The sequence below is a fragment of the Ptychodera flava genome, unplaced genomic scaffold (assembly GCF_041260155.1).
Source record: "Ptychodera flava strain L36383 unplaced genomic scaffold, AS_Pfla_20210202 Scaffold_28__1_contigs__length_4768798_pilon, whole genome shotgun sequence".
NCBI classification, from domain to species: Eukaryota; Metazoa; Hemichordata; class Enteropneusta; family Ptychoderidae; genus Ptychodera; species Ptychodera flava.
In genome coordinates this window covers 3359362-3385773 of record NW_027248350.1, presented here as the reverse complement: position 1 = coordinate 3385773, position 26412 = coordinate 3359362, and the positions used below count along the sequence as shown (strand labels likewise).

Genomic DNA, 26412 nt, shown 5'->3' with positions numbered 1-26412 from the left:
TTGAGAGTAACACGGTCAATTGCCGCTATATAGAAAGTGTACATTATTACGGCCCATCCACGAGCAACTGTCCCCAGAAGTCTCAATTGTAGGTCGATCCACATAGGTCATATACCGTATGCAACACATGCAACACATGCATGGACCGATACGTAGAGACCTGAAGTAGTGGAAATAAGCAGGTAGCTAAAAACTGGGATAAGCGCATTGAAAGTAATTGTTACTGGTGTCAATCGTTGGTAACAAGAGAAATTGCAAGATATAGGTAAATGTTATAATTTAACGCAAATATACAACAAAGTTAAAATCATTTACATGTAAATAATCGCCGACATCAAACAGGAAAGTTTTGCTGTAAACTGAGACAAAAACTATCAACAAATTGTTGCAATACTTCAATGCAAAAACGTAATAAATATGGAAGTTACATGATATAATTTTATATGATTCCAGCAGCTTTGGCCGCGTTCAAAATGGTGAGGGAGGGGGGGGGCTGGAGGAATTCAGGTGGGATTCGAAAATTTTAGGGTAGTCGGGGGACTTCAAAGTTTTGCTCTGCCTATAGGGGGGACCTGAAAAAATTTTGACTCCCAACATTTTGATGTCGTCCAATGGTTCCAAGGTTAGTAATAATTATACAAAATCTAGAACCGTTTTGTCGCACTTTATGTCTTTAATCTCGAAAAAATCTGAAAATGTATGAATGCCATTAAATTTTCGTAAAACAAGTTGGCCTTGTAATGGGACAGGAGCTGCAAATGTTGATAATTTTTCAATATTTCTATGAAATGTATCAAACACAGTTTCTGGTGTCTCTCTACAGCATGCTGAAAAACACAATTCAGTTTGTCAACAAAGCCCGTTTGTCTAAATATTGGTGATAATTGAATGAAACAAATGCACGGTACACGTAGGCTGTGTCGGCAAGCTGAATACTGGACAGCTCAACATGCTGTAGGGAGTAGAACAAGAACACAATTGTATAAACTGAACAAAAATATTGTCAAAATAAAAAGTTAATACAACTACGGCCCTGCTATTACATACTGGCAGTGACAGTGATACATTTAGCTCCGACTCGGATGTAGTTTAAGAAGAGTTTTGGTCATAGGACACTGAATTGACAGTGAAACATACATTTACTTGTACACCAGATCCAGCCAGACAGCAAAACATAGAAGACTAGGGGATTAACAGTCACCATGGATATTTGAATTCTGGCATATGAGAACAATCAAATATTAGAGAAAAAAGATGGGGTCACCATACTTGATCTTATACAAATGTACGATGAAAAGTCAATTTTTCTAAAATCAATTAAAATCAATATAGAAAACCATTCAAGTTCGTGCAGTGATTGAAATTTTCACATCTCATAGTACAATAACACGAAAGTAAACCTTTGAACAGTAAAGACTCTAATTTAAATGGAAAAATGTGTGACTATAAAAATGAATCAATTTAAGAACTTGCCCTAGGTATATGGCTCTACAATCTGCTGATAAGAGGTAGTGTTGAACATCTGCGTGCAGAACGACAGATTACTCTACGTGTATTCTTAATAATATGCGGCTATATGGTAATTTGGGGGGGGACTTGAAAAATATTTAGGGTATTGAGGGGGGACTTGAAATTTTTGAGGGTATTGAGGGGGGATCTGAAAAAAAATAAGATTTCAATCGCAATTCCTCAAGCCCCCTCACCATTTTTTTGAACGCAGCCTTATTTTCACATGAGAAGCTACAAATATATCATCACAATGCACCGATAATTATGATCATAAAGTAAATTTAAATTGAAAAAACATAGAACCTTTCAGTAAGTAACAGTGGCCCTGAAAATGTGAAAAACGCATCGTCATCACTTTCAGCAAACGTTTCCATGACCATTTCTTGATATGGTGCTCCAGTGACTCCACATTATCTTTGTTTTGTGTCTGTTCTAATATGTTATTGGTAGGGTTTACAGTTAGAGTGGACACTAAGATGGGATTTATAGATTTTCTGTAGATCAAAGCTCTTGTCATATTTGGTACACGTAATAATAAACTGTTTAGTGTGTAGAGACCTGCAGTTTGGTTGCACATCAAACTTGTGAGTGGAAAGCTTCCCTACGAGTCACATCAGTGGCTTTCAAGGTTATGCGTTGCCTTATCTTATTCAATGTCTTGTTAGGATTTTGCTGAAAGCTAACATATTTTACAGATTCAAATTAATCTTTATAGTGTTTGATTGATGTTCACAAAGCCTCATTCACCCATATAATCCTATTTGCAATATCATCAGTTATTTGTGAAATGCATGATATACAGCCTAAGTATTTGTGCAGTCTGGTCAAACTGTTGTTGTCAAAGGTCTCACGGAACATACTTTTCAGTGGTCTTCTTTTAGGAGCAGCTGCAACACGAATTATATATCCACCATACTGACCAGCCTGGAAAAAGTTAATGTTGGTGTTCAGTCAATATTTTATCTCCTTGAATCGGGGTGAGCATATCTGTAATCAGCAAATACTGATCAGACCCACTCTCTCCTTAGGTAATAGCTCAAAATAATTACAATCCCAGCCTTAATGTTCAGAAGGTGCTCTCCTGCATTTGGTCTTCAAGAAGGCACAAGGGGAGGTGGAATGTCAGTCATTGAGATCGAATTATGTCATATATTTTATCTTTGTCTATTTCCCTCTAAATGTCTCTCACAAACTCTTTATCGTGTGGCTACATAAACTATTTTTCAGGGAATTGGCAGTTAAATTTCTCTGATTTCACATACAATTGATAATAAAACACCTCACATTTATTGTTAGATCCCCTGTGTTTAACTTAGCATTTTACAAACTATGAGAATTTAAGCAGACAGCAGCATGGGCTTTTCATACAGACATGAATATGAAAACTTTGTTCGAATATTTAAAGGATGTATATCAGAGGAAAATAGTAAAAAAATCAGTCTTTCAATTTACTGCTTCTATCTTTTGCAATTTTGAAATTTTATTTGTCTAAAAGTTCTACCGTATGTTCATCCTTGCATTGGTGATGGTGCACCTTTGAGTCTTGAAGAATGAAGTAAAAACTTTTTTCACTTGTTGTAAGTTGCAGTTATGATTTTAACCGGTGAAATATAGCAGAGATTTTCATGAATATGCAGTGAAAATAGAAACACTAATCTAGAATGATAAAATTTATGCTCGAGTATCACTGTTTGTTATGTCCAGAACATTCTTATTTTAGAAAGTGCTTCTCAACACCTATGTATTTCTCTGTTAACAAATCAAAAGACCAAGATTTTTAGCTTCAGAAATAGAGATCTACGGCTTCCCTTCTTTCAGAGGTTTAAGTATCTTGAGATGAAAACAACAGGAAAGGCAAAATAAAAGGTTTCCATTAAACTTTACAGGTTTGGTTATTAAAAAGCAATAGTATGATACACAGGCCACAGAGATATTACCGCCACTTATTCTAGGTAGCATGTTAAATGTTCATACAAACATGCATTATGTTTCACCTCTGCTTGATCTCCATACATGGTATTTAATATTGCTGTATATGGGTCCAATAAAGGTACGGTCTTTCACTTTAACACTTGCATCTAAGATACAAAAGATATTACACATTTTAATCTCTATTTTAAACAATCACATATTATGTGTGAGTTCACAAATCTCATTCTTCATCCACTACGTTACGTTTCTATAGAAGTTAAAGCATTCTACATCATGCTGCACTAGTACAAGTCACACTTAGTGTGTCCTCAGCGGTACAGCGGTTACAATTCATTCTGGTACCTCCATGTTACATGCACATCATCAACACCCATTTACTGATGTCAAAAATCTACATTTTCTTACAAATAATGACCGAGTTGCAATTGGGCTTGCAAAATAACCATTTATGTCTAGTAGAAAATCTAAAGTAGATCAGTATTGCTTGGTCAAAAGTGTGTGAAAGGCGAAAACGTGGAGTCAAAACCGCCGTTCGTGTGTGTATATGGTACCACCGGCCTGGTATGGTAAACTGCAAGGGTCTGAGATGATTGGCCTCAGGAACCAACCCAGCCACAACTGAAATTTAAACGAAGTACTCTTAAAGAACTACATTAAATTCTGACTTGAAAATTTCGCCTGTAATTTTTAGTCTTTACAATTGTTCATTGATATCAATTGTGTAAAGAAAAAACATTTCTAATGTGGTAAAACAGCGCAAAAGCGCTTACCTTCGTCGGGGACGGAGTACCAATGGTCTCAGGCAATACAGGGTACCCCCCCGGCCACTACTGAAATTATAACAAAGTACTCGAAAGAAGTACATAAAATCCTGACTTGAAACGTTCGTAAGTTGTTCTCAGTCTTCGTAGCTGTTCGTCGATAGCGGTTTTGTAAAAAAAAAATGTTTCTAATGGTAAAAAAATAGCGTAAAATCGAGTTCCTGCGTCGGCGACGGAAGTGGATGAAGAGCGCCACAAATGGTCAAGGAAGGAAATGAATGTTACACTTGCAAGTTTCGGAGGCCCCACTTTACGGATTTTTGCTTCACCTTTAGGTCTCCGAGGCTACACTTTATAAATTGGATGTCACACTAGCAAGTTTTGGTACCTTTACTGTATGTTTCTGAGGCTTTACACACAATTTCTATAGTAGGCCCGATCCTGTAAGAATTTACCAATGCAAGTGTAACTTTTATTGTTTTCACATTCCTGACGATAACAGTGATAATATGAGAGAGAGAGAGAGAGAGAGAGAGAGAGAGAGAGAGAGAGAGACCGACAAAATTTATTTTCTACTTTTTATAATTCTTAGCAAGCGATCATATCATCGACGACAATTATAAAGATGCTATTATGACAAAGAGATAGACAGAAAGACACACACAAGTATACATGTGTCATCGTGAAAAATTAGAGTGCTTGATGCCAAAGGCAGAGCGTTGTAAATAATAACACAAATTACTTCAAATACAAATTAATGGTATATGTAACGTAAGTATCATGACTCTCAAACTTTTCAGAATTACTTGTCCTTAGGTCTTTACAGTCAATAATGACATGTAAATAGATGTCCTATGCATGTACATGAATATAACTTGTCTTACAGATACCTCCTACATGTATATCATGGTATGCCTTACGACACTAAAACTATTCCAGAATAGACACCGAGATGAGCTGGCAAGTGCACATGTTACATATATTTGGCTTGCTGTTTTCGCTATCATTGCTGTCCTTGGTTTGGTAAGTTTCAGTTGCTCGATCAAGCTGCGATTTACAGAAGGCAAGACACATTACTGCAAGCCTTTAAATTTTACAGTGTTTTAAGTGTGTTGTGCTAATCCACCTTATAGGTATTTGAATACGCATGAATTGTTCGTATTGCTTGCGGCTAGACCGTGCATATTGATGCAGACCGGCCTTGTTGGACTCATCTGTCCTATGATTTGCGAAATTCAGCTGAAGATAATTTCAATCTCAATTCGTTATTCTTCGTAAGGTGTGCGGGACACTGGCATTCTGGATAATTTTAGTCTTCGTGCACATTGGCGCATCATGTATTCTAACTTGTCTGTATTATAACGAAGGACACTGGCGAAGGCCGGATGGTGAGTCAATCTGCTAAGTTACCATAAAAGCTAACAGGCTCCCGTATGCATTTACTAAAATAAAGGGGTGTTCAAATATCATCAGGAATAATTACCATATCAGCATCGATTTATGTATGTCTGTTATTTGGGAGACACATTTTGTGACACGGATTAAGGAATGCTGAACCGTGAGTCATATGTTCTGGACGGTGCCAATATCACTTTGAGTAAATGTTTGCTTTTAGCTTCAATTGTATCCCAAGGGAAGCAATTCTGTCCCCTCAAAAGGCGACAGACACATAAATCGCTAATTTTACAAATGGATTCATTATGAAATAAATCAGACATCCTCCATTCGTTTTTGCCTCCACAGAAAACACTCAAAACGCAGATGAAAAAGTGGTGATTGTAAGTCTTGCATGCCGACATTTAATGTTTTAAACGTCTTTAAACGTTTCATGAACTTGTCTTTTGCTGCCTGGCCTGCCTGAACAAAGCAGGCTGAGGCTGAGGTTTTGATGATGGGTTAACAAAAATGTGAAATGTATTTAAAATTGTGCCAAAAGGGTTTATCGTTATATTGTAAGTTATTAAAATTTTGTTGAGTATTTGTTTGTGTATCAAAAAATTATGACGGGTGCGAGGTTCGATTTTTTCTAGCTGTGTATTCAGTTATGTTTATAGAACGAACTTTCTCTTTCGACTCCAAGAAGCATGTCTAAATGCTTAAAGTTCAACACGTCCTTTATATTTTTTGATGTCGTAGTTAACAACTATTTTAGTGCAGGAGTAGAGAAGAAGAACATAAGAAACTGCATTTCTAGTAAAGATCAAAGAGAGTGAAACAATTATTTGTAATTAAAGTCCCTTTAATGGCACAAGCATTGTACAAGCATATGATTTGGGTCCTGATCAGAATAATAGCTGTACATTCAGCAGGAAGATATTAAAGGATGGAAGTCAGCAGGAACGCATTAAGGTAGTATGCGCCTCGAAAGTGAACCACTTAAACTTTTGCTCAAATTTCCCTAAATGAGACTTTCAACCGTTCTCTTATTAAGACAACAATAAAATCGGAGGTCTCCGGACAAACTTTGGAACTACCGAAACAAGTTTCCCACGATTTTGCTCTATATGAGATTCAAATTCGAAAAACTAAGATGGTGAACGTAGTTATTTCTCCAATAGCTTTAAAATGAGCCCCCATACGTGGTAGATCAGAAAAGAGTGGTAGACATTCGAGAGTCCGAATTTCTGTTCCCGAGGTGCGGTCTATACCTCAAAAGATGGAAACCGCGTAGGTTCCTCCGTCACGCATCTATGTCACATTGCAAGATACAATCTCCGTACAGAGATTGTAGCGCTGTGGAAAATTATAACCTTGCTGGGGAGTCTCAGCAGTAGCCACACTAATCTCTGCCACATGCGACGGTTTTCACCAACTTTTTGGTATTGCGCGTTTTCCATGATAGACATTTTCTGTCTTTTTATATATAATACTTCGAACCAAAAAAAAATTATATAAATGATAGTACACTAGTTTCAATATCGATCCTCTATTCTGTGAACACTTGCAAAACATAGACCTTGCTCTAGGTTACAGGGATTTAAATTGATGATTCAAAATGTATGCCCAAACGGCTATCAGCTTTGCATACGTGATTGCCAAAGTTTTAGCAGATTATTTATTATTTTTATTTGTGTATTAATGTATTATTTTTACCAGTGTGCGGAAAGTTCGTTCTCTAGCTGAATTGCTCCTATCCTTTTACTATTTCCGCCACGTTTATTTAGCCAGTTGGGCGCGCGCAGGACTGAAAGAAGTCCGAGTTTGGAACATTTAAATTTGCCTGCAGCAGAGATTCATGGGGGCGCGCGGTCAACGACTCGGAGACCCTCTAGCTTTGTTCGAATTATCCACGCCGCGCTGCTGCCCCGGGCCCACTGCGCTTCAGTCTCTGTGTGGAGATTGTGTAAGATATTGATGAACCCTTTAGTCATTGTCATGGATATTATTGACATAAGTATGTCCATATTAGTGACACATATGTCGCAGTTCCCTTTCCAAATGTGACACACTGATCACACTGAGTTCTATTTCTTGATGATTACAGAAAAAAAGATACGGTATCAAAATGCAAAATGTTCGTGGCTAAGTTGAGCAGACTCGCTAATTTATAGTTTATTTTGAATTGGAATTAAGGCATGTGATGCATCAATTCTTTTTCCTCTGTTTTGTTCCTAGGGTCAAACAATTCTGATCGTTGTCGTTAATTTATTCAATCTCTCGGCGTAAGTAAATGTTCACTCTCCATGTATATGTTGCTGGCAAATGTCTACCAGTATGTAATGTGAAAGAATACTCGTTTGTCTTGCTACCTTTCTTTATTGATGCTTATCAGTTTTATTAACACCGAAGATGTTCGTCTCCATGACAAAGATTACAGGATGGCTTTGTCTGATATTTCATTGCATTGCAAATCATGTCTGCTAAAAGTGTTCCTGCTACTGTATGCCTGATTTCCCCCTTAATCATTGCCAGTTGATATTCTTGATATTTCCCTCGTAGCTCCTCTTGAAAGAAGGATAAGTATTTTGAATTCTTTAAAATTTCGATTCTCTCAAGATAACACCCAGAAACCAATGTACATGATTATTCTCCCTTAATGACTTATTAAGTTTGTCCTTGTATACCTTTGACTATCTTTCTCTGACTCTCTCTTTCTCTTCGTGTCTCTCTGTCTGTTCTGTCTCTGTCTCTGTCTCTCTCTCTCTCTCTCTCAGTGCCATAGCTGCTGCTGTTGTACAACCTGACGATTTTGAAACATATTTGTTGGGCGTTTTGATGATCAATTCAGGCTTGTACTTCTTGTTTTACATTATTATGAAGGTACATAAATTACCATACAGATGCGTACTTTAACGTGAATTTACATAAAAGCACACTTGCTGGGAAACACGTAATTTGAACGACTTTAAGATGATTAGACGTTGACGACCCCTTATCTTTAATATTCGTTCCATAACTAAGATTTTGTCCAATGTAACTTTAAAAGTCCCTAAGAAATACATTGTCATCAAACTAAAATCGGAAATGTTTTAGTAGTTCAAATGTAGCAAGCTTGATTCTTCTAAGAGACAGTCGGTTTACAAAATGTCAGTTTCCTAATTCTCTATTTCAGCCAGTTTGTGGGGAGTGTTATGCAGTGTTTTCCGTCTTGTGGTTCTTCGTTGCGATTGGTCTCTGGATACCAGCATGGATCTACTTTAGGCAAGGATTAACTCGTTGGGAAGTAAGTGAATTCGCTATATATTTTGCGGAAACATGAAAGCTGTTCATTCTTTAGAAAATAGGAGGTAGGGTAAGTTGCTCAAAAGAGGTATTTCAAATCTTTCTTGTGTTTGTTACAAGTTACGATGTCACGTTGAAACTATATAAATATCAATTTATAACCCGTGCTTTCAGGCAGCAATTAACCAGATCCTTAACCCATAGCTGCATGGCTAAAAGCGATGTTGTGCATGCTTCCTCGGGTTACTTCGCGACTTGATAGATCTCACCTTTATATTCAATATTCACACATGCGCGCATGAACACATTTATGCACACGCACATACACAAACCAACCAATTTCTTTGCAGTCACTGACAGGAGTTGACGATGGCTTCAAAGAAGATATCACATATTAATGGAGTAAATCCAGCCACTTGAACTGTTCATGCAAAAAATATTCTGGGCCGCAATATAAAAGATAGCATTTTAGTCCTTCGGACCCTATGGGTCCAACAGACTAATGTGATGGCGGAAGCTGTGCAGTGTGCCGTATGCCGTGGACAGAGACATCTCTAAAACCCTTCAGTAACTTTTTCTGAACTTTGGTTGGATGGTCATTCGGGCAAATATCTCAATAGGTCTTTCTTATTTTTTTGATTGAATCATTCATTGTTAAGTCATTTTTTTAGCGTTTTTGTGAAAATCAGTATTTTTAATTGGTCTTCAAAATCTCCGATTTGATCATTTTGATGTTTGGCATGGGTTTTCGTTTGGTTGAAATGTTGTCAGAAATATTCAAATTTGGTGATGTTTGCCTTGTATTATTTTTAAGTAATAATATTATCGATTTTTACTTGAATGTTAGCTGATTTTTGGTAAAGTTTGCTAAAGCTATCGTCTGCGCATGCGCTGAAAGAAAGAAATATGTGAGTTGAAGAATCAAAACCGACACCATCTTTTTCTTCAGGCTTTGCCAATTTTTCACATTTTAAACTATACCGCCTGTATTGAAAGATGTCTCGTAAATATGAAGTTAACAGTGATGGTACTTTAGGTGCCATCGCGCATTTTTTGATACAAAAGGCTCCTTCAATCAACGGAAGAATGATTGCCTCCATAGACCATAATCACCGGGTACTGGGAAATCCCTTTCTTTGTCGGCAGATCTGTCAGTTCCACAAGGAAGGCAATCCCACCGGCTCATAGTATATAGATCAGCTATGAGCTTGGCCAGAGAGAGAGGCCACGGTTAATGCGCATGCGCGTATTACTGGTAATAACATTTCTTTGCTCTCGAGGATACGCCGTGACAGCGATAATTTTTTAATCTTCCGTCTCTTATTTTGGGTAATTTCGTCAGTTGTGTGTTGATTTTGACATCATTGTTGACTCCGATTATTGAAGAGAGAGTATGCTTATATTTTAATCGATTTATATAGGCAGTACTTGCATTGTCAGACTATGAGACAACAAATCGTGGATTCATGGCATGATCCGATTGCCATGATATGATACATGGCCTGAGTATGTATTTTCGCACTGTCACGATAAGTAATGTTGTTTGTTTCACTGTTGTTACCTATATTTTCGCCAAAAGACCATCAGAATTTCCTCTTGGCTACTTGAAATCGCGCACCAGCATGCATGTAATTGTCAACATCACAATGCTTGAATGTAGTAGACTCTCATCTATGTATGAAAAGAATACGTTGACTGCAAATGTGCAAGTCACTCCGTAATGTATCAAACCATTTTAGTATCGCAACTTTTGTGCTACCCGAAGCCAGAATTTTAATCAACGCGAAAGTTATCATAAAATTCCTACTGTGGACAAGAACGTATCAGAATACAGTGTCTTCATTCAGGGTTCGAACCCACAACATACGGCATCAAGTCACCAAAAGAAGCAACAGACAGAACCGCTCGGCCAAATCCCCACTCACATTAAAGAGTGGTTCAATCACCGAGCTAAGTTGTTACATTTTTCTGACTGCAACCTCTCCATACGTTGTAGAGTTCAGAAGCATTCACCGCCGCACACTCAACTATCACGCATCGCACACATTAACACACTTTTTACCAAAGCAATCAATACATACATTGCTTAAACTGGGCGAAAGACAGCCTCGGGGACAATTCTGTCCACCAGCAGAGCTATCAACCCAGGGTAGAGAATACAGTATCTTCATTCGGGGTTCGAACCCACAACATACGGCATCCAGTCACCTAGTGGAGTGGAAACAGACAGAACCGCTCGGCCAAATCCCCACTATAATTAAAGAGTGGTTCAATCACCGAGCTAAGTTGTTGCATTTTTCTGACTGCAGAATCAGAAGGAAACGAACTAGTCAGAGCATGGGAGTACAAAAATAGAGTAGCTGTGGTCAGGGTGATTGATGTCATTTTTATCGCCAATGTCAATATTTGATACTTTTATGACTGTCAGACAACATTTCCATATTTTATTCATTTCTTTTTGATATTTTGTTTTTAAACCCATATTGTATGTTGTACCTTGCATTTCGTAATTCAAAGTTAAATTTGGTTTGCCTATACACCCTTGAAAAAGGGTAAGCTGACTTATATTTAGTCACATAGATGAAGATGCGCTGCTGACTTAGAGCCTCTCTACAAAATTGAATAAACTTTCGAACATGTATATTGTGATTAGTGTATACTCAAGACATATGACAAAGTACATGTGTTGTGTGTGGGAACCAAGCAAAATGGTTTTAATCAATGGCCCGAATTGATTTTCTATGTGATGGACAATAGATACGTTTGAAAAAAGTACCAATAATCAAGTTTAACACCAATTTGTAGTATGTGTACGTCTACATTCATTCCAGGTAGGGCAAGTAATTTGGTTTAGATTAGCCACTGTCCATTATAGTACAATAGTTTGTTGCCAATTTTTTCTCCCCTTCAACATTATATAAGTTCACCAATTTCTGTTGAATAGATTTTTCATCTACTGACTCCCTATTTTAATTCACTTTTACACATATCAAAGCTGTAGATACTTAGATTCCACACTTAAATTTATAGATTCCATCTCTTGACAATCACATTTAATGGTTGTTATTCTATAGCAGTAACCAACCAGTTCAAGAAACATTCATTCATGCCAAAAAATCGGACTTTTTTGAAAAACTTCACATGCATGTTGAATAATGAACACTAAGGAGGTACAAAGGATGTCGGTGCCCCTGGGCCCAATGTTTATTACGTTGTCTAGAGCACAGGCAAACCAGGACTAAAAAGTCTAAGAAATATCATATTAATATCATCATTATGAAATATTAATATTATGAATAAAACCGTTTTGGTCAGGGTTGAGCTTCTCTCTTCTGCTAGGCAATATTTAATGAAATAACTGAACGTGTATGAATTATTCTTGACATTGAGGTCTACGGCATGACCCTTTTTATATACTTAAACTGTTAGGAGGCGTTGTATTGTATTGATAATATTGATATTTCATTATCGTGTTATCAATATCATATTTCTTAGACTATTTGCCCTACTTTGCATGTGCCTAAAGAGCCATTTGGATAACGTTCTCTAGATATGCATTTGTGTGACGTTGCCAAGAGCGCATAAAACAGTCAAGCTTTACCGGAATGACGTGTTTTCTTTTGAAAATAATGTACTTACCAATTGATGTGATGTAATTCATTTTGCAGACAACTCCGGCAATATCGCGTGAGGGCAACAAAGACTGCAGCTGGTTTGATTTCTACGACGACCATGATATTTGGCACTTCTTGTCAGCTGGTGCTTTGTTCTTCACATTCCTAGTAGGTTCAGTGGGCTGCTTAACATTACCCGTTTACAGCAAATTTGCATGTCTCAAATATATGTGGTTAGATGTAATGGACCAGGGATGTAAATTCGTGGGACAAAAGCGATAATATGTAGTTTAGGCATAGCACTATTTTGTTTGGCCCTCCGGATGAAAATTAATGTCATATTTAATACACGAGATCAAATTCCTTTAATGCATGGTTCGAAAACTTATCGAAAACTCAAATTAGCATGTTACACTTGGTTGCTTTGAAGCACGAGTTTGCTAAATAGCAGCTGAATCAGAGCCTTAAACGTCTCACTTCAAGAAATTTTGGCAAATAACTCTAGAATGATATTTGTTTCCATTACAGACGTTGTTGACAATTGACGATAACCTGGACGGAGAAGGTGCTGATGATATTGCAAAATTTTAGATTGAAATTTGGCAATTTTGTAAAGCCATTAATAAGCTTATATTGCTTCATGAGGTTGCCACTTTGAAAAACGTTTTGATAGATGATTGGTGAACAATGATTGGTTCGGTTCCTTGAGCTGTATCACTACTGTTTGCGAATAGTTTAAGGACAAAGCAATAGGTTAGAGAATGGCAAAATTAATTAGACAGTCCTTACTAGGAAGTAGCCATTACAATGTGTTACATATGTGTAAGGCACATATTACTTCATTCCCCGGATTGTATTAAACTGTTATTACAAGGGCATTTAAGGTAGTATGCGCCTTTAAAGTGAAAGGCTTAAACGTTTGCTAAGACTTTCTTCGAGGACCTTTTCAACTCTTCTTTTTCAAAATCAAGAAAAAAAGTCGGGGTCACTGAGCAAATTTTGGTACAATAGACAAATGATTACCTATATTTTAAATTCAAAATGGCCGTTATCCCTGAGTTAACTCTATAGAGAATAAAAATATTTTCTAAAAACTAAAATTATGAAAAATGTTTTTTACCAAAAGCTTTAAAATTAGCCCCCACAAGTGGTAGATCAGAAAAAAATTGTAAAAGCTTGAGAGACCAAATATTTGTCCCTGAGGCGCATTCTACCATAACATGCAGAATAGATTTCTATTGGAATACATGAAATCCTGTATAGGAGTGTCGGCACTTTCCCAGGAGTATCCATCTTCCTGTAAGCTGATGTACATCTGTCTGCAGCAAGTTTAAATCTGTGCTTCCTTTGAACAATATTAAGTTCTCTGGACATGAAAAATCTGATCAATTGCATTTGAAAAAGAAACTGTCATACGATATGACCTCATATTCCTTGTCTTTTTGACTAACCTTAGCTTATTTGATTCAAAGAAGTCTGAGTAATAAGTTCGGGACATGAACAAAATGGCAGCCTGGCAGCCATATTGAAATTACCTCAAACATATGAACATACATGTCTTTGATTTCATATTGTCCAATATCAAGTGTAAGGTAATGACTCTCGAAAGATGCATTGACAGAACATTAAATCCAGGAGAACATGAAGAAATTTAGTTTCTTTTTTTACATTTATTCACACAAAGGTTTTCTGAATCCTGACATTTATGGATAGCTTGCAAAGCATTTAGGTTTTTATGTTTGACTTTGTTTTGTAGTATCAGCATTAACAAAGGGTTGTGTTTTATATTGACGTACAATTTTACTAACATCATATATTGTATTGCCATCGCTTATTTCCATATAGTTCAATTCCGCATTCTATCAGTACAATAACGAAGTATTCCGTAAATAATATGTGAGTTTACAGTAGGGTATGTATTTTCAACACACAGTTCTTAGTTTTGTTCAAACTTTCTACACTCATTTTGTTAATTGAAATATTATATACCTATAGTATTCATATATCAGATTATCTTTGCTACATATATTACGGGAAAATAGTGCTTTCATGAATTTATTATCGTTTGAATGACCCTCCGTGCCGTGACATGCCTAAATCACAAACACCAACTACTTTAAAATATATTGAAAGATCCGCCAGCCATTATGCAAAGAAGTTTTTGACCCTTGCATACAGATTCATTGTAATCGTCTTTGACAAAAGCTACTTTCATTGTTCGGATGGAGACTATCATGAAAGACCTGGTATTATTTTGAAAAAAGTTCCATTGAATGTGTTTGTTCTAAAAAAGTACTATTGACCTGGCCTGTGAGTATATTTTTATATTCATCTAATGTGTAAAAATCATGATTATGGAGTTGTTCTGAGTTTTGATCAAAACTTTCTATACTCATTTTGTTATTCAAAATATTACATATTTATAGTCTTCTTATATCAGATATTACACAATTTACAGGATTTTTTTTTCATGAATTAATTATCTTTTGAGTGACCATCCATGACACAACAGTGATATGGCGAAATCACAAATAGCAGCTGATTAAAACTATGGTGAAATATCTGCAAAAAGCATGCAAGGAAGTTTGTAATCTTTGCATACACATACAGTAGAATCATTAACGAAAGAATTACTTTCAATGTTTGGATGGAGACAATTATTAGACCTGGTAAATTTTTGAAAGACTTTGAAATCACTATCTACTGATTTAACAAGTGAATATATTTTAATATAAATCTGTGGTTTAATAAATCATGACAACGGAATTGTAAAGCTGTATGAAGAATTTGGTTATTGTTTAAATATACTTTCAAATTCTTCAAATATGTTATTTAAATCACACATTCAAATGTGGTATTTGATTTTACATTTGACTTAGCCATGTTGTACGTCATACCAACAGATAGTGTGTACATATCCTTGTACAGAAACCAGGACTTATGTGGGAGTTGTATGTCTTACTGTGTGGTATTGACAAAATGTGGAAAGAAATACAACATTTGAGTCGTTCGTGTACATGGGTATACCTTTCCATGTATGTCCTGCTATCTACATACACCTACATACATACATATCTACAAACGTACATACATTCATACACACATACATACATACATACATACATACATACATACATACATACATACATACATACATACATACATACATACATACATACATACATACATACATACATACATACATACATACATACATACATACATACATACATACATACATACATACATACATACATACATACATACATACATACATACATACATACATACATACATACATACATACATACATACATACATACATACATACATACATACATACATACATACATACATACATACATACATACATATTAGTAATATTAGGTGTATATTATGTTACAAATCTTTTAACCAAGATGCACATCGTCGATGACAGTCCTCTAGGGAAGGAAACATATCACATATGTTTATCGCCTCATGGACAACACTGTTTTGATGAGAAAAATTATGATCAACTCAGTCTGTTTAACTGTCACTGAACAACCCTGTGTAAACTCAGGTATACATGAACATGTGGATGTAAATTGAATCAGAAGATCATCAAGTTTGTTCACAAACATACGCAGGATATGTTAATAGTTTTTAATACGACATACACAATCACTATGCATGCATCTTTCTTCATTAATAAGCATGATACATGTAAAGTCCAGTAACAGCTAATCAAAAGTGAATGGATCAATACTTGCAAAACATTTGGTAGCCATATACTGTATTTTATATACAGTGTTATAGATAACAGTGCATACAGATAAATATCGGCACCATAATTGCTTGTGAAGCCGATACACGACGGCTACTGTAAAGTATGCATTAGAAAAGTATAGGACAACGGAATGGCCGCTATATGCACATATCGCAGAATCTAGAGACGGATTTCCCTCACAAAAGCCACAGTTTATTTAATCAGCCAGACTTAGCTGCTTTCCATACATCTCTGAATAAATACCTGCTATCCGTCTTTGCATGCAAACTGGTGTCCTATGTATTTGTGCGTGTGATTTCCAATGGGACCCACACTTTTAACGTGAAACCGCAACCTTTGATGTTGTCATAACAACCATTAGGCATCGCGGTACCTAACTATGTAATCCGACGGTGTTCTCTCTGTCTATGGAATGGTGAATTAAGTGTTGGGCTTTTGGTGAGATGGTATATTTTTTCAAGAATACAGACATGCATAGACAAAGTTGAGTCATCGGCTTGGTTAAAGTGCGTGTAAAGGTGCACGTCCAAAGATCGATTCACTCCACAGCGATGTCCGTTCATTCTAGATCGTACGCTGTTTCCTGTTTCACCAACATAAATGAGCCCACACAGAGAACAAACAATTCCGTAGATTACGTTTTGGTAGTACAATTCAGAAGTTACAGACATTTGGTAGAATAGGATTTCCCTGTAAAACTACTACTGAACTGTTCTGTAGTGAAAAGCATACTACAAGTTTTGCAGTTTTTAATGCCACGCCTTGTGATGGTACCTGTAAAATCACGAACTGGAGATGATTTTAAACAATCAATTAGTAGCAATGTGCATGGTTTAATTGTCTGGACGTATTCTCCTATTCTGTGATAAAATTGCCTTCTGATTGCACGTATGAGGCCTTAGTAACATCCCAAAAAATAATCCGAGGGACACATGGTTTTTGAGCTACTGTGTCCCGTGTAGATGGTCGGGACTTTGTTAACCCGGGCGACGTCCCAGCCGGTATGAATATTATGCAGTCATTGGTTATCATGTACAAGTACCAAGTGGATGATGCCCTGAGGACAATATGTTCACCAGCAGAAGCATCGACCTGGTCGTAGTAACCGCAATCATACCAATCCACAATCCGAAAATCCTAGGTCAAAATTAATAATACAAACAGAACAATTCAGAACGAACAGTAAAGCACCAGTACGCACAACCAAGTCAAAATCATGAAAGGAAGATATATGGACCTGTAGCAAAGATGTCAGGTGTTACTAAAATGTAAGCGCATCCTACCCCACACGTGGTACCCGCCATATATCAATCTCTAAGTCAGATAGGTCGTGGTCACCAACTAAGGTCCAATGTCACCGATGCCACCAGTGATCATTTGTCGAAGAGAGATATCGTATTTATTTACCAGCTTGTGATATCTGCCAAAACGGTTTGGATGTCGAAACTTATTGATTGACTTCCGGTCTGGTTTTAGAAACTTATTGATTGAGACCTAGTTTAGCTTTAGAAACTTACTGATTGACACCCAGTCTAGTTATAGAAAAACCTTTTTCTGTCAAACTGCGTTGATTCGGCTCACTGATGAAATTTTACAGAATATCGTCAAGGGTCGCTTCAACATTCTTCTTCTATTTGACCTATTCAAAGCTTTTGATCTGATCAACCACGACATTTTATTAAGGAAACTGTCTTGTTATAGTTTAGCAGTTAATGCTGTTGCCTGGTTTACATCTTACCTCGCTACTCGGCAACAAATTCTTAGTTATTTAGGTTGTTTGTCAGAGAGGCGTAATATTATTGCTGGTGATCCAAAGGTTCAATCCTGGGTCCATTGTTATTTATGCTATTTATCAACGGTCTGTCTTTATGTGTTGATTCTTCAAGCTTACACATGAATGCCAATGACTAAACTTTGCTTGCAAATGGTCAATCTATTGACGTTGTTAGTGATGGATGAATGATGCCATTTCACAGATTTCTGATCGGTTTAAGTCAAAGTCAATGACTATAAGTGTAAAAAAATATCTCTGGTAACTTCACATTCTAATTGAATCGTCTGAAAGAGAAACAAATTCATTATCTGAACATGTTAATGGCATTGCAATTCCCCTCGGATATAGTGGAAAAACCTTTGGGTAACTGTTGATGAATGTTAATCATGGAATGACCACATTGATATCCTTTGTAAGACTTTGAGCAGGGGATTAGTCAGTTGTTAAGATTGGGCACAGTGATTCCAATGAGCCATCGTGTCAATTTATATAATGGTCTAATACAGAGTACTCTTGACTATTGTTGTGTTGTGAGGGAAACACGACCAACTTCCAAAAAGGTTTTCAAAAGAGAGCTTAAGTATTTTTGTTTTAATTACCTTACGACTATCCTTATCACGAGTTATCTCTCGGTTAGTGTTCATTAGACAAAGAATTGTTTATTTTATGGACGTGTTTAACATTTACATGTAAAACACGATTGGAACTAATTTGGAATAATTGGATCTTTATATTTTTCAAATTTCTCAAAAGTTATAGGTACCCCACAGCTGAATGTTTCGATTTCACAAATTACTCATAGAAGCCAGTGTATAACTTAAAAAGATAAGCAGATGAGGTTACATTTGCAGATTATATCGACATTTCTTCACCACCAAATTATCCCAAATTACCAGTCGTGTTGTAAGTGAATGACTGGCAATGCACCAAAGTATCTGTGTTCTTTTTTATTTCAGAGTGATGTTAATCCTTTTGAAAGCTTTCTGTTTCTCGACAGGATTGTTGTATTCTAAAGTCAATTTGAAATACTGGTCAATGGAGTTTTCTTTACCATTCTACAAAAGTCTAGAACTCTCTGCCAAACACCACAAGACATGCTCCTAATATTATCTTGTTTAAGGTTAAGCTAAGAGAGTTTATCAAAGTTAACTTAATTTTCCTTTGTTAACAACTTTTTTACATGTACGTTCTCTCAATGAGCCCGATGAAAGTTACTCATTGAGTAACTCGGCCGATGATTAAAAGTGTAAATAGAAAAAAAATATCTACAGTTTGCCGATTTGCTGATCAAGGATGACAAAGTCATTATCGACTGACAGAATTTCGTGAGATCCATTTGCGCATTAGCGTCCGTTTCCTGGGCTGTGCAGCATCGCGCTCGGTCGTGGTGGGCCTACAGCAGATCGCTCGCAGTCGTTTCCGTTTTAATTTGACATGACTCCTAAGTCCGATTGGTCTGAGTATTTTATTTGTGACATACACAATTGATCAAGAAAACTATTGATCAATTTAGAGATGTCGGGACCTCAGATATTTCACACTTCGTAGGGTAACAATACCTTAAAGCCGTCTCCACATAAACAAGGTGTCTCACGCGAAATTCCGAAATTGTCCCGCTTACAGAAAACAGGTTCTTATGATACTGTCAACTCCTGCACAAGCTTGGTCTGAGTAGCGGACGCCTTAATGGTAAACGTAGCCAGGCATCGGTGTTTTGATTAGACTTTAGACTGACCATATAGGTTGACCTCCAGATGTTGTAATCATCGACTGATACAACGATCGGTTTGGCGGCACTTAATATGTTTTATGGACAGCACCTCACCAATGATCAACATGCCCACGCTGTTTCTTTGGTACATAATGGTGATATTTCCCGTGTAACAATCCCCTGATTATGCCACCATGATCACTTTTTTGTGTTGAGTAGCTAGGGTTGACCATTCCAATGGCATCAGTGAAACTACACATAAGTACTCTGGACGAACAACTTTAGAGGCGGTATGAAACGAAAATACAAAACGGCATAGATCGATGACGAAGTAAAAAAAAATAAGAAATCTAGTATTTTGGGATTTCATACGGTTATTAGCAGCAAGTTTCTCTCAACTACAGTTGGCTGATCTCGGCCGAGATGTATTTGCATTGTACCAAGTATTTCATTTTATCCCAGCCTGTCGCCAGCCTGTCAACTGCCTGGCATAAAGTATGGTTCTCAGCGCTCTCCTACGCTATCTGTTTTAAACACGCGCTTGTATAGTTAGGGGAATTACGAGTTGAGGTACCAGTCTGGATCGTAATGCTTTCAGGAACTGAAAATGACACACATCAAGATGTAGATTGAAGCACGCCACGTCTCAATTCTGATCATCGGTGCACATACGCTACCAAGTTAAATATACCTCTTCTAAACTTACATAACTTGCTACATTATCATCATATAATAGTTATCACGTGGAAATTTTCCAGCAATTCTTTGATTATTTCTTATGTTAAACAAGATCACACAATGGAATATCCCGTACTCGGTTGTATTCATTTAACTTCTACAAATAATTAATTAAAAGTATGACGCTATCTCCTTGTCGTATGATCTTGTACCAATCTTCACACGCCTTTGCCACGTGGGGGACGCTTACAGGTAAAATCTCTACAAGGAAGGGGGTTACCGTACCACGAACCAAAAGCTATTCAGCTAGTAATATGAATGATGTCATTTAATATAACAGATTAATATAAATGCTTAGTGATCTGCCACATTTGAAGTACATTACAGCGATTTGTTCATCCTTATGTCCGTTTAGTGACTTAGCCAACGAGGTCCCGTCTTACCATAATGGGTTAATCAACGATAATTTGAATATTCACAAAGTCAGTGCAGTTGAGTAATGATCAGCATGCGTCAAGCGCTGTTGTGCAGACTACATATGTGCATGGACAGTTAATTATTGAACGTTCATTAACTACTACAGGGGCGCGACAACGCTCTTTTTCAGTGCGTTTTATTTCAAAAAAAAGTCTTAAACAAGGCCACGCCTACGACATCTTCAAAAGATATAAAACCAAATTGAATAGAGAAAACAGAAAAAATTGGCATAACCGTACCTTTCCTGAAGACACCCGGTCTCCAGCATATCCTTTGACACACTGAAATTTATCGCTTTCTTGTTCGTAGGGTGACACACGCAAGTCATTACTATAACGGTAGGTAAGATTTTTTTTCATTGCCAAGTTCTACATCGCTTTCATCGTTGTCTTGTTTATTTCACAAGCGAGTAGAAAGTGTTGTTTTTGTTTTGCTTTTTGTTTGTTTTGTTTTGTTTTCCTTTAGACAGACACACTGCATTATGCCATGTCTACATGAGGTAGTTCGCGTTTCGAAAGTTAAAGATATAAACTTTTGCTCAAACTTTCCTTAAGGAATCTTTCAACTATTCTCTTTCAAAAACAAGAATAAAAATCGGAGGCTACGTGCAAATTTTGCTACTTGAGAAACAAAGAATCCCAGATTTACCGATATTTAAAATTCTAAATGGCCGCCATTCCTGTGTTAACTCTATGAGGAAAAATTAAAAATTCGAATTTCGAAAAGCTAAGCTGGTGAAAAGTTTTCTTGCACCAAGAGCTTTAAAATGAGCCACCACAAGTAGTATATCAGAAAAGACTTGTAAAGTTTGAGAGTCCGAATATCTGTCCCTGAGGCGCACTCCACCATAAAAGCATACAAAATTACTGAAATACATACAGGCAACGCCGTATTCAAACCTTAACAACCGGCATTTGAACACAAACTTCTGACTTCATTAGTAGGGCGTAACCTGTGTCTCTGCACTACCAACCTCGTTCTAAGGCTTTAATATATCTGATAAATAAATAATATGAGAAGAATGGACTGATAGAAGTACGCAGCCGATACGCAGATGCATCGATTGCATTATTCACTAGAGTGCACTGCTTCATTTTAACTCTGTTGCTCCATTGTCCTGTTTAAAGATCCAACTTTGTCATAGTAAACAACATAATAGGGACAAGCCATGGTAATTAAGGGGTTGAAGTTTTTTGTACCAGAAAGTCAGGACTGTCATTGTCGTCTCATCCGAGGCATACAAAAATTATACCAGAAACCGAAGAAATTCTACATGGTACAAGTCAAGCTGACAATTATCAATATTTTGAGTCGATATAGGGTGACATCACAGTCGCCTGTTTTCTTCAATTCCGCCCTGCGTCTACACACCCAATAGACATGTGAATATGCACTTAAAAGGTCATATTCTTTTCACGAGCACGTACACACGTCTATGGGACGCATAGACGCAGAGCGGGAGAAAACAGGCGACTGTGGGTGAGACACACAATTTATTACCGTAGGAGTAGGTAATATTTTACGTTCCTAAGTTCTGCATTGCTTTCATCATTAGCTTCGTTCAACGTTTTACAGTATTTTCTTTCGCCATACTACGAGCTTTTCATTTTAAAGCCGTGAGTGTCAAGAAATCATACCTTTTTGACGATTTGGAGACTCGTAATCTATGACAGCTCAACAGTAAGCTGCCAGTCGCACTCGCACTGTGTGTGGAATATGCATCCTCGGTCCTCAGAGCTTTATATAAACACAATATCTAATTTACACGTATTGGTCTACTTGCGTCAAAATTGCACATACAAAGGCGGAACAACTATAACGTAATTTCGATAAAGACTTAATCTTCCCTGGTGGTTATCTTCCAGGCAAATTTTTACATTGGGTATATCGAAGCCTATACTGTATCCATGGAGATTCAAGCTTTGAAGTATCAGGCATGTTCGGAGCGATATCATACAGTTAATAAATAATTGTAGTAAGTCGAGATGCGAGGATAATCTGTTGAATGATTCAGTGGAGTGCGAACCTAACTTTGTCACAGAAACATGCAAATGCACGCGTTCAAATCCAACAATCTTGGTATAATTATGTAGTACATCTAGTTGTTAATTGCATCGTCGCCACACTGAACACACATTGTTTGGTTATTGGGGATTGTCTGTTTGTTCGGCTTTTGATGCTACTTGAATTGTACTTGTCAATCAACAGAACCATTATTTGTAGCCACAGTGTTGCCGACGTTGACGATGAATGGTGATTGGTTGCGAGAGGTAGCATTATGTCGGGATCATCGTACTTTGAGTAGCTTACTAGAATCACACGCCCGATGGTACGCTGACGCATTCTTTCCGATTTTATTGAATCCCACAGAGTCTACCAGAATTCTCAACATGATTCGTAATCAGACCACGAAGCTCGGTGACTCTGTGATCACCCATCGTTTGCTGTTAGTACAGCATGTCATTTGAGTCCGAAATGACTCCCCAAATGCCGTCGTGAGCCCCATGGATCCGAGAAGACATTAGAGAGGTTTGGTTACACGTAATTACACGAACGTCTGAAGGCGCGCTGTGGCGAACGCGTATCAATTCTACTGTCAGCAAATTTTTGGATTTAGTTATGCGTTCCCGATGTGTTTTGCGGGATTTTTTCTCAGAAACATGCGAAATCAGTGTAACTTTTTGAAAAAAATTATATATCTTGGCGACTACACTAGTCTTTCTACCCTCGAATTAAACGGCCGATTTTCCTTGATAAAGTTAATGGCGAGGTTTAGGCCTAAAGAAATTTTATCGAGACGTCAGATAAAAAGTGAAATGAGAAATTAACATTTCGTTCATGTTGCGAAATCATAGCACGTATTTCTTCTACTGGTGCAAACTCTAGGAGAATTCTGATACCTTACATGGTTTGCTAATTTACAATGGTACTTTACGAAGTTATAAATTCACGGAAACGCCCAGAAAATCTAAAAAAAACACTACGCGTAAATATGATGACTACGTGCCATTCCGAACGTCCGTGCTGCACGTACTCGACGTCCGGTCATCACGTGAAAAAGACACCACACGTACTGATGGAACGTAATTATGTGTAACTAAACCTCTGTGTTAGCTCTCGTCGCGTGCGCACACGTGAGGTAGAAGTAAATTGTATAAAATGATATTGTTTTCGTAATTATTAATATAATAAATCATAATCATGAAATACTGATATCAATAAAGCTTGAGTTATAAGAACATTTCACGATGATGATTTGTTATTTTTGATAATCAATGACATCATATTTAGAACTTTTTACTCCTATACTTCACCTACGAGTGCGCATACAATTTACGTCACCATGGGCACCGGGCGTGATCGATTTATGCGTGGCACGGCTGTATGGTATCGTTGGCTTAAGACGTAGCCGGTAACACAGCCCTGCCTCGCAGAACTGAGCAACAATACATGGCAACCGAGTTTAAGTGGCGGCCCATGATCCCTTAGTATCTACTCCGCCTAATCAAATAAGGGTCAGTCTCAGCAGGGAGGCAGTGGAAAGAGGCCATGACCACCATAGTTCAGTGTTACTTTTACTTTATTATTATTATTATTATTATTATTATTATTATTATTATTATTATTATTATTATTATTACACCTTGTCGAGTAGTGGCATATTCTGACGAGATTTATTTACAAGGAGAAGATTACAGAACGTGACAACAAGACTATGTGCCCGACACATAGGGATGGCAACTGTCACATGGGTCGCATTCCTGCCAGTAGTTACTGTAGCTATGTAGACCGAAGCGCAATATCGGTGCTGCAGTACTGCACGTCTTTCACCGTATCGTCTGCTTTAGTCGTCTCCGCTGTGTAAAATCAACCCTCCCCAAAGAAATCCTTTGGAAATCAAAGAGATATAAGACTACGGGCAAAAAGGTATAATGCACTCTAATTGCAAAAGATCAAGTCCCTTTATTCCTCATGGTTGACTTAAAGTAAACCCCAGTAATATCGGAGCTAAAACCAACAGGCTTTACCGTGATTCCCTACCCTAAAATGAATGTAGGACATGGACTTGTTGTCTGATCGCCGACGATGTAAATACATCTGAGATGAAAAGTATGGAGAGACCTCTTTCTCCGTCATATGGAGTTAAGAAGATTATCGGCATCTGATGGAGCCATCATATCATGCTGACAGTGTAATCAAAGCCTTGGGAGTGTTAAATTGTGAATTAGCCTTTTTATTTAAAATTTAAAATAAGGTTTTCAGAAAAAATTAGGAAAAAAGTACAATATTAACACTATTACAAATAAAAATATTATTTTTCAAAAGAAACAAAATTAGGGATAGACTAAGTGCAAAGTCGGTGTGCTGATAGGTTTTCGGAGAAAATTAGGAAAACAATCACAATATTATCACTATTATAAATGTTAACTTTGTAAAGAAACACAATTAAAATTGAGTTTATGTTAATGCATTTTTTTGTCTTTGTTTTTTTGCCCGGCTGGCTGGTAGTTTTTTTTTTCAAATATTCACGGACGGCAAACAGAAAATGTTCATCAAGTGGCCTGATCAAAAACGACCGGGAAAAAAGTTAATGACATAAACGGTTAGGGAAATTACGCATAAAACTTTGCAAATTAGTAAGCTGCTGATATATTAATTATATTGTGTCAGTGAGTTGAGTTCGCCAATGCGTCGTTCTCATTAATATGGGGCGATAGTTAACGCCGCCTGTATATTGTACTATGATAAAATAGTACAGGAGTCAAATTGACACATAATCTAGAATAGAAAGCGATGCCGAGACAAATGCGTTTGGACAGCAGGAAATATTCGCCGTTAGAACAAAGTAAAAACACGGAGACTTAAGTTTAAAAACCAGCGAAAAGGTTTAAAATTGCCACGTATTATTGCGCCGTATGAATTTTTGGCATGCCCTTCAAAAACAGATGTGTTACGCCACTACGTATTGTTGCTTAGATATGTCACCCTCTGTTGTCTGGCGTGTAACTCTTTACTTGTTGTAAAGCAAGTGCGTTCCACTCTTTCCTCCCGCCTCGCTTGTGTTCTTGTGTTGGTTTTACACAGTCGTTTATATCCGAACACTCTGTGTTTCGTTGTGGTCTTGACCTGGTGGTTAAACAGGGAATGTTTTCCCATTGGCATTATGAAGTCCCTTTCCATGTCTTGGCCGACTTTGCACACAGTCTATCCCAATTCTTTACACTGGTCGGTCAGGGGTTGTTAATTATTTGTCAACGATGCTCGCTCCAACTTGAAATCTGCTTTTTCAATTTTCGGGCGCTAAGAGTAAGAAAGAAACCACTTACTACGCCGGAAACACATATGATTGTAGCAGAGGTACGCCCTCTGCAGGCGAGAATTCACTAGATTTTGGTACAAGTTACTCCATGTTGCACTGGCCTAATGCTCGCACTATATGTCCCGTTTTTTCAACCATATTGCGTATATATTGGCCTCAGGCGGGAGTCTTGGCTGAAATAATCAGAATGCAGTGATGTCCAGTA

General features: G+C 37.3%; 1 protein-coding gene across 1 annotated transcript in view; it reads left to right on the top strand.

The window, feature by feature from the left end:
• LOC139126967 (SID1 transmembrane family member 1-like) overlaps window positions 1–13518 on the top strand; it is a 24962-nt gene extending 11444 nt beyond the window's left edge. Inside the window, exons 5-12 of the mRNA XM_070692885.1 lie at window positions 5089–5225; window positions 5482–5590; window positions 5946–5980; window positions 7818–7864; window positions 8357–8462; window positions 8755–8865; window positions 12533–12646; window positions 13007–13518. Coding sequence (XP_070548986.1) covers window positions 5089–5225; window positions 5482–5590; window positions 5946–5980; window positions 7818–7864; window positions 8357–8462; window positions 8755–8865; window positions 12533–12646; window positions 13007–13069 — 722 coding nt within the window. The 3' untranslated portion in view covers window positions 13070–13518. The remainder of the gene's footprint in view (window positions 1–5088; window positions 5226–5481; window positions 5591–5945; window positions 5981–7817; window positions 7865–8356; window positions 8463–8754; window positions 8866–12532; window positions 12647–13006) is intronic.
• Window positions 13519–26412: the final 12894 nt, after the last annotated feature.